At 40.9% G+C, this 9,176-nt stretch overlaps 1 protein-coding gene across 1 annotated transcript; it reads right to left on the bottom strand.

The window, feature by feature from the left end:
* Window positions 1-1,704: 1,704 nt before the first annotated feature.
* AICDA (activation induced cytidine deaminase) lies at window positions 1,705-7,248 on the bottom strand. Its single transcript, XM_064285181.1, has 5 exons — window positions 7,055-7,248; window positions 6,011-6,188; window positions 4,385-4,655; window positions 3,754-3,869; window positions 1,705-3,154 (listed from the first exon to the last, which is right to left on the bottom strand). Exons 1-5 carry the CDS (start codon window positions 7,246-7,248, stop codon window positions 3,101-3,103), a joined length of 813 nt encoding a protein of 270 aa, XP_064141251.1. The 3' UTR covers window positions 1,705-3,100.
* Window positions 7,249-9,176: the final 1,928 nt, after the last annotated feature.

The raw sequence follows: 9,176 nt of genomic DNA, 5'->3' as shown, positions 1-9,176 counted from the left end.
AATGTTAAACATAGTATAAGCCACCAAATTTGTAAATAGGATTGTTTAAGAGCATTTAATTTCTTTATCCTGAGCTGCTCTAATGTTAAAGAACAAGTGAAAGTGGTTGCTCTTATTTAATACAAAAATTATTAGGTAGGTAAATCATATAATTTTGAAGTTGGAAATAAAGGATTAAAAGTTAGGTGTTTGAATTTGTAACTTTCATAGAGCGAAAGTTTTAAATTCCAAAATTCTGAAAGTAGCACTTTCTGTGAAGAAAAGGGCCCCAACCCCCTTTTGAAACTTATGTAGTATCTTTCCACGTGCATGGATTATCTTTGTGGCTGTGGTGTAAGCTCCTTGAAGGCAGGGGCTTTTTGCTTGATTTTATTTTTTTATCTCCAGGAGATTGATCACAATGCTATCTATGCACATAGTAGTTAGTCAATAAATATTTGGGAGATCGAATGAATGAATAACAGACTCAACACATATTTCTTAGAAGACCTTAAAAAAAATCACCATCACTACCACTGCAATGTGACTCCCAGTAATTTGTAATAAGAATTCATTAACACCATAGACTGTTGCAATAGACCAAGCAGAAGACGTTGATAGCTTGGACTAAGGCGTGCCAATGACTTTCAGCCAAAGATCCCCAGGAAAACACTGGTAGTTGAACTAGTGGAGTTTGTTACTAGTTGTGGAAAAAAGGACACATCACAGGGAACCACGAACCATGAGGTGTCTCAGGAAGAGGGTGTTAGAAAGAACCAGTTATAGGATTTGGGCTTTGGTTAGGTGGTTTGGATGAGGATCTAAGGAGGTGAAGGTATCCTCTAGACTGGATGTCATTTCAGGGAATGGGGGCAATTCTATGATTGGGTATGTCAAATAATCTTATCTATAGGGAGAACAAACTAGAAGGAGGATAAAGCTGTAATTGGTAAAGAAGTAGCAGTTGTTCATTTTAGCCAAGATAGGGAGTGTTTGGTATTTTGGGGTGGCACAGTGATCTTGTTTTTGTCTGTGCTTAGACAAATTCATGAGGGGGCCTTAGTTTCTCTCATTTTATCGTGGTCTCAGAGTAACCTTGTGTGAAGATGGTATTCTGTGAGATTTTTTTTGTCCAGTGGGACAATATCATAGCTATGAGTGTCAGGTCAGCTTTCAGCTGTCAGAGGCTACTCTTTTCTTTCTTCTTTCCTAAGTGGTAGTAAGAGGAGATAGAGAAAAGTAAATAAATTCAAGAGTCAACATAATTGGACATGGGGGCAGAGGGTGATGTAAAGGGTGACTTCTAGGCTTCTGCCTTGCACGCAGGAGGTTGGTGCCATTCACTAAGCGTATTGCCTTCTAATTTAATCCTTACCAAAAATATATGCAGGGTTAACATTATCAGACCCACACAGGAAATTAAAGCTTTAGTGAGGCTTAATGCCTTGCCCATTGTCACCCGGAACCAGGACTTAAATTCAGGTTTACTTGACTTCCAAAGTCATAATGACTTTCTGCTTTATCTTTTTATAAATCACCTTTTAAATTATTTTAGTCAATATTTGGTATCTTTCCCAAACTTTCTGAATTATTTTCCTTTATTCAGTTGATTAAAAATGAGCCAGAATCAAATTTGCTGTGGGAAAAATTTACTAAAAGAGAATAGCTTCAGAGTGATATTATTATAATGTTGTCATTATAGTGAAGAGACTACGTTACAATTATACATTTTGTTATTAGAATCATTTCTAAAGGTAGAAATTTATGAGATAAGAGGAATCCATTTCAATAGATCAGAAAAGGAAATTACGACAACAAAAATATCATTAGATGCTATATAGCATAATATAAAATATGAATGAATCCATGAGATAAGGGTTTTTAATATTTTAATCTTTCAAAAATTTACATACAGTAAAATTAAACCAATATCGTTGTTCATTCAACTTTTCCTGTGAATCTGTTCATCTGCATTGAGAGGGTAGGAAATGGTTATTCTGAATTTCTTCCTCATAGTCAAGGATAGTCATTAGGGGCTAATAGGCAAGGTACCCTCTGCCAAGTTAGCTTCCTAGATTTTGCTGGAAAAAATACTCTTGCAACGCTCTCTCATCTTCCCCTACCAAATATTCATGTTCTTTTTTTTGTCACATTCTCTTATACAGTGAACATATCTCCGGGAGACGCATCACACACACGCACGGGGACACACACACACACACACGCACGCATGCACGCACACGGTAGGAAATCTTCACCTGGCTGGCATTGCTGAGATCAAAAGACCCACCAGAGAGAATAGATCTTCCCAATATTCAAGCAACTCCCTTCCAAGCGTTCACTGGTTATTATGTGTGAAGTTTGTGGTTGTGGTTGTTGTTTCTAAACTACGAACTTCTTTAAAAGGACCTGTGTTTCCAGAGTATCTGCTACTCAAGGCATCAGCCCACCGTTAGAGCTCTTCACAGTCCTCATCCATTTTAAGATCCTTTATTAAAACACCCTAAGGTGACCAAGCATATCTCATACCAAAAAACAAAAATCCACTATGTACAAACATAAAGACATGCCTCAGACAATTATAATGTACAGCACGTGCTTGGATATTAATGCTTTGGAAGGACGATTTGGGATTAACTTTGCCCAGGCTCTTTCATTAGGAGATATGATGGCTTGAAGGAAGGGTTTGTTGAAACTGAACCCCAAAGGAAAAGAGTAGAAAACCTTACCACTAATACCACCGAAAATTCAAATAGATCAAATAACAAAGGATACTGATTATGATAGCATTTGATCGTCTCACTCAGCCTAAAAGGCATAGAGAACGTTGACACTTTAAGATGCTCCCAGGCCCTGCAGTTCTGACATTTCCCAGTAGGGGACACTGTTACATTAAAAACTGCACCAGTTTCCGCATTAACTAGGTGGTCCTGTGTTCCTTCTCTATTTTCAAGACATGTTTTTATGGAAAGACATATATATGAATTTTTTTTTTTCTCTAAACTCAAGGAAAGTGAGAGTTGAAGACAAAAAAAAAAAAACAGAGAAGCCTTGAAGGATTGTTCTTTCATTGACTATCTTCAGCAGAGATTTCATTTTATGTGACCTTCTGAGGCTGGTATCAAAGTCCCAAAGTACGAAATGCATCTCGTAAGTCATCAACCTCATATAGGGGCTGTAGAGAAAGAGAAATAAATTAGTGGAGAGCTTAAAAGCTGAGTCTGTGCTGGCGAGGGCAAAGGGGAGTGGGATTCTAAACTGAGTGGATGACTTTCTAAGATTTTTTAATAATGTAGGGAGTGGAGCCCTGGTAGCGTAGTGGTTGACAGTTCAAATCCACCAGCCTCCTTGGAAACCCTACAGAGCAGTTCTACTCTGTCCTAAAGGGTCGCCATGAGTGGAAATCCACTCGACGGCACATAACAACACAAACAACTAAAAACAAGGGAGGGAGCAGAAGAAGAGATAGGAGGAGGAGAGGAAGGAATTCTGACCAGAAGGAAAACAGTCCTGAGGAAAGACTACCAGACAAAAGACAGTGAAAGGGCTGGAGGAGGGGGCACAGAAAGGAGTCTTAGCAGAGGGCTGAGAATTGAGAAAGGGCAGAAGAGAAACTGATTCGTAGGCGAAATAATGGCTGTAAAACAAACAAAGAGAAAATAAATTTTTCATTAGAAGAAATATTATGGAAAGTAGTAAAAAAAGAAAATATAAGAAGTCCCAGGAAAACACTATGGACAGAGAAAGAAAATTGGAAGCAAGGGAGCCCCTTACCAAGAGAATTCGTCGAAGCTGTCTGGTTAGTCGAACCGAATTTTCATGCAGTCCTTCCCAGGCCTCGAAAGTCCTTTCACGATTTGCCACAAAAGTATTCCAGCAATAAAAATAATCTTTAAAAAAAATAAATAAAAAGGTTGAAGATAGTTCGCCACCACCAGTCGCTGTGGAGTCAATTCCGACTCACAGCAACCCCATGTATGTCAGAGGAGAACTTTGCTCCATAGGGTTTTCAGTGGTGGATTTTTGGGAAGCAGATCGCCAGGCCTTTCTTCCAAGGTGTCTCTGGGTAGACTTGAACCTCTAACCTTTCTGTTAGCAGCCCAGCCCTTTAACTGTTTGCACCACCTAAGGTGTCCTGAAAGATAGTTCAGGTCTCAAAAATCGAGGGGAAAAAAAGGGAAAACCCTGGCTCCTTTTTAATTCTTATTTCCCTAGGGCTTTGTCCCTCAGCCATTAAGTCCTTCCCTTCATTTCTAAGCTACAATATTAGTTCCAAAGATGAACCAGAGGACTGCTGCAATTCTTCCCCCTGAATTTCCTTAGTGACTCTTCTCAGCCTAAACTGCAATCCCGAATGGCAGCTACTTGCTGAGCCCTCGCGGGCAGAAAGGTCTCCCCTTAGCACCTTTGAAGGTCATGACGGCGATTTGGACCCCAGCGCGGTGCAGCCGCCGCAAACCCTCAGGCTCAGCCTTGCGGCCCTCGCAGAAGTAGAGGCGGGCGGTGAAGATCCTCAGGGTGAGGTTCGGGTATCCTCTCAGGAAGTCGGTCACATGCCGAGCGCAGTCGTAGCAGGGGCTCCAGGAGGTGAACCAGGTGACACGGTAGCATCGGCCAGGGTCCAGATCCCAATCGGAGATGTAGCGGAGGAACAGCAATTCCACGTGGCAGCCGGACTGGGAAGAGGGCACAGGACTCAGCGTACATTCATTGACCTTCTTTGCGGTTCTGGTGGCTTTATATTCATTAGTTCATTTCCCTCCCACAGCGATCTTTGGGGTGTTTGCAGTTACCGTTCTCGTGTTACAGAGAAGCTAAGCATTTGCTCAAGTGGTGAGCCAAACAAACCCAGGTGATGTGAACAGAGGCTCTGGGTACATTGTACCCCCCAGCTCTGTGGAGTAGAGAAAAGCTATTGAAGTTTTTGTGGAACGGGGAGGGTGAAACGACTTGTTTGGAGGACATAAACATCACACTGTCTCAGTAGAGATTAAATATGTGCTTGTGAGGTTACTTTTTGCATTTCCGAGGGGGGCAAAAATGACTTGGAAGTGCCTGTTGATTTAACATTGTGGAAGTGCACCTATCCCACCAGGTGGGGGTAGGACAATTTGTGAGGAAGGCTGGGAAGACAGGAAGAGAACAATAGGTTATGGTGAGGCAGACAGGTGGGTGTTGGAAGAGAGGTAATAGGCACTTCCATGGGCTGTTGTTGCCATCCCCACGTGTGCAGAATAGAACTGCTCCATAGGGTTTTCAAGGCTATGACTTTTCTTCATAAGCAGATCACCAGGCCTTTCTTCAGAGGCACCTCTACATGTGCTCTAACTGCCAACCTTATGACTAGTAGTCAAGTGCTTAGTCATTTGTGCCACCCAGGGGCTCCATGGCCTAAGAGCAATTAAATAACGTGTTTAAATAGGAGCTCTGCAATTATAATAATAACCACAGTAGTGAAATACAGCAAGTTCACCTAATGTTGCAGGAGAGGCAAGTTACTGGCCTTGGAATATGAAGGCCTAGGCTCCATTTCCCAGCTCCACCACTCATGTGACCTAGGCAAGTCACCGAGCTCTTGGATCTTCTATTTTCTCATCAAATCATTTGGAAACTACAATTCTGAGTCATTGTTGATTTTTTTTCCCCTAAATTCTTCTTCCTTAAATTTCCAAATTTCTAAAGACACAACATGTTTTTCACATTTAAAGTTGAGCTTGAGCTGATAATACTCCCCCAAATTCAATCACTCTTACCATTGCGCCCCTCCTTAATCTAAAGAGCAACTCAGGTGTCGGGAAAAGGGAAGGAAAGTTTGGGGCAGTGATAAGGTGTGGTATTAGGATGAGGACAATAAATGACATTACATGGGTCATGTTGGGTATAGTTGCATGGACATGAAAAAAGGGGTGGTGGGGGGACTTGAGGAGCCTAGTGGAGGGAGAGCTGCGGAACGGGCTGGAAATAGAACCATCTGCAAGTGGCTTTAAATCTTATGAGGTTTAGCTTTTATTTAGCAAGTGTCAGTTGATACCTTGTTGCGAAGGTGACCAAAGTCCAATGAAAAGGAGGTGGCACTATCCCGACGCTTAACCACGTAGCACAGATAGGTCTCGTGCCGACCCTTGGCCCAGCGGACATTTTTGAATTGGTAAAGAAACTGCCTCCTCTTCAGCAAGAGGCTGCGGATGAGAGAAAAGCAAGGAGTATAACTCAATCTCAATCACTCTGGCTTGCTTTCAACTTTTTTTTACCTGTATTGACTTGGGCAGAACCAGAGCTGTCAGTGAAGATCCTCTTGCTTCCTTTGTCGGATGCCTTAGGCCGACTGAGCTTAGAAGCCGTTATAAGCCCCTTTTTCTGCTTATATTTAAGACCCGTTGAGAGCTATTCAGCAAGAACCCCAAACTAGCTCATAGAACAGTCTCCTTCTACAGCTGTCTTTTGGATGCTGACTTGTGAATTACAAACCACCAACTTGCTCCTCAGTTCCATAATTGGATCTTGAGATTTCTCTTCCAATCTCTCCCTAATGTTCCATATGTACCACGGATTCAACACGGCAAACCGGTACTTAGGAGTCGGAATCGACTCGATGGCACACAACAACTCCCTCTACCCCAAACTGCCTCTCTTCCTGACTCCTCCTCCTCAAGTAACCGGGCTAGAAGCTTGGAATCATCTTTGATGTTTTCTTCTTCCTCACTTCCCATGTTTAATTAATCATCCAAATGTACTGATTCAAACCCTCAAATATTTCTTGAATTGGGACCTGCTCTATTCCCTCTGTTCTCTCCTTCAGTCTAAGCTCTCATCTTCTTTCACCTTTTCTGTTGTAGTGGCCTCTTAATTGGCCTTTCTGTCCCCAATCCCTCTATCAATAACGTTTTCCATGCCATCACCACAGTGATATCACAAAAACTCAGGTGTGACCATGTCATCCCTGTGATGAAAAACCCCTAATGATTGTTTTCTGTCCAAACCCCTTAATGTGGTGTTTTGACAGGTTTTCGCAGTTGAACCTTGGTCTATATTTCTAGCTTTACTTCCTAGTACCCTTTTCCTTTCCCTTCTTTACCTGCAGACCCCTATGCAGCAGCCCCCTGGACTCAGTCTCCTCTGCTTCAGCTTTTGCTTTCCAGCCACTCTGACATTGCTGATGCACATCCCACTGTCGGAAATACTTCTTTTTCTCCACTGAGCAAAATTCACACACCCTTCAAGGCCCAGCCTCAGTTTCAACTCCTCTAGTAAGACCTTTCTCACCACCATTATCCCGAGATTTCTGTCCCATTAACAACAAAATAACCCCTCTAATTTCCCATTGCTTTTCAGCTTATCACTATCATATCACTCGTCCTTTGTTATCAATTGATTGCTCACATCTTTGCTTCCCCAATTAGATTTTTTGCTCTTTGAGGCAAAGGGTGTCGCTTTGTAAGTATTTCTTAAGTACAGGAGTGATGTTTGATTACTGTTAAATTTGAATATTACAGAAACGTAGAAAGAATTCTTAAATTTGGAATATCATCCGTTGTATCACTAATGACCATCACTGTTCAAATTCTGATGTTTTTCCTTCTAGTCTTTTTATAAGTATATATTGACATGATTTTGATTTACACCAATTATTGTAATTTTGTATTTCTATCATTTTTTAACCTGGAAGTATAATCTAAACATTTCTCTATGTTGTTCATACCCCAAGACTGATTGCTATTTCTCTTCATTTCCCAGTTCCTAGATAGTGTCTTGTGCATCATAAGCACTAAACTGAATTTGCAGAAATACTTTCTGCTAACTCAAATTCTTGTAAAGAAATTCAGAGTGCCCACTACAGTTGTGAGCATAGTAATATAAGCTACATAGTGTGGTTATTAGTAAGGCATGAGTGGTGTCTCTGGTTTTTGTCTCTGGTATTTTCCTGAAATGTATTTGTTCAACTTGTGGTGATAGTGCTGCCCCCTAATGGTATTGGGCAGAAGTGCAGAGTAACTGTAAGGTAAAGGCCTAGTCAGGAATTTGAATACGGTTTGCTGGCAAGAGAATTGAAACTCTTCACTTTATATATATATATGTATATGCTGAGATATAATTTACATAGAATAAACTTCACCTATTTAAAATGTACAATTCAATGAGTATTGGAAGATGTAAACACCCCAACTGCTACCATAATCAAGATACAGAACATTTCCGCGGCACCCCACAAAGTTCCTTCATCCCCCTTCCCCTCTACCGAAGCCAATCACTCATCTGTTTTCTGTAACTATCGATTAGTTTTCACTTTCTAGAATTTCACATGAATTATACATTATCTAGTCCTTTGTGTCTGACTTCTTTCACTCAGCATAATGCCTTTGAGATTCACTGGTGATGTCACATATATCAGGAGTTTGCTCCCTTCTAGGGCAGGGTAGGAGCCCTGGTGGCGCAGTGGTTAAGAGCTCAGCTGCTAACCAAAAGGTGGGCTGTTCAAATCCACTAGCCGCTCCTTAGAAACCCTATGGGGCAATTGTACTCTGTCTTGTAGGGTCTCTGTAAGAGGGAATCGACTTGAAGGCAACGGAGTTGTTACTGCAGGGAAGTATTCCGTTGTGTGGATATAGCACATTTTATTATCCAGTCAGTGTTATTGGACATAAGGATTGTTTCCAGTTTGGGACTATTATGAACAGAGCTGCTGTGAACACTCCTCCACCCACTCCTGCGCCAGTCTTTTTGTGGACATATGTTGGGAGTTGACATTTTAATAATGAGATGTGGCTGATAGATGGTGACTTTAAAAGCTAACAAAGTTTTAACTTTATAAGTAGACAACTAAGGATGAGTGCTCTTTAGCAGTTTCCATTTAAATGTCTCCTCTCATACGCATGAAGCTTATTGGAAAGCACTTTACAGCCTGAGGCAGAGAACTAGATTTATCACCAGTATACATATGATATATATTACATCAAACAATTTAAAAATTACTCAACCATTTTACTGTGCCCCCTTTTTTTTTTTAAATTAAGAAATCGCATATTTGGCAGCAATCTAAAATGAATGCTGACAAAGATCCAATAGTAGACAAGAGCTTATTATGGTAGGTAATCAACATAACACCACCATTACTATTACTGTTATTATATGTTGTTGTTGTTAGGTGCTATTGAGTCATATAATAACCATTAACATATATAATCTCAATGCTTAATAAA

Source organism: Loxodonta africana, chromosome 4, assembly GCF_030014295.1.
Source record: "Loxodonta africana isolate mLoxAfr1 chromosome 4, mLoxAfr1.hap2, whole genome shotgun sequence".
Lineage (NCBI taxonomy): Eukaryota > Metazoa > Chordata > Mammalia > Proboscidea > Elephantidae > Loxodonta > Loxodonta africana.
Note: the sequence above shows the minus strand (reverse complement) of the source record. Positions and strands in the feature narration are given on the sequence as shown.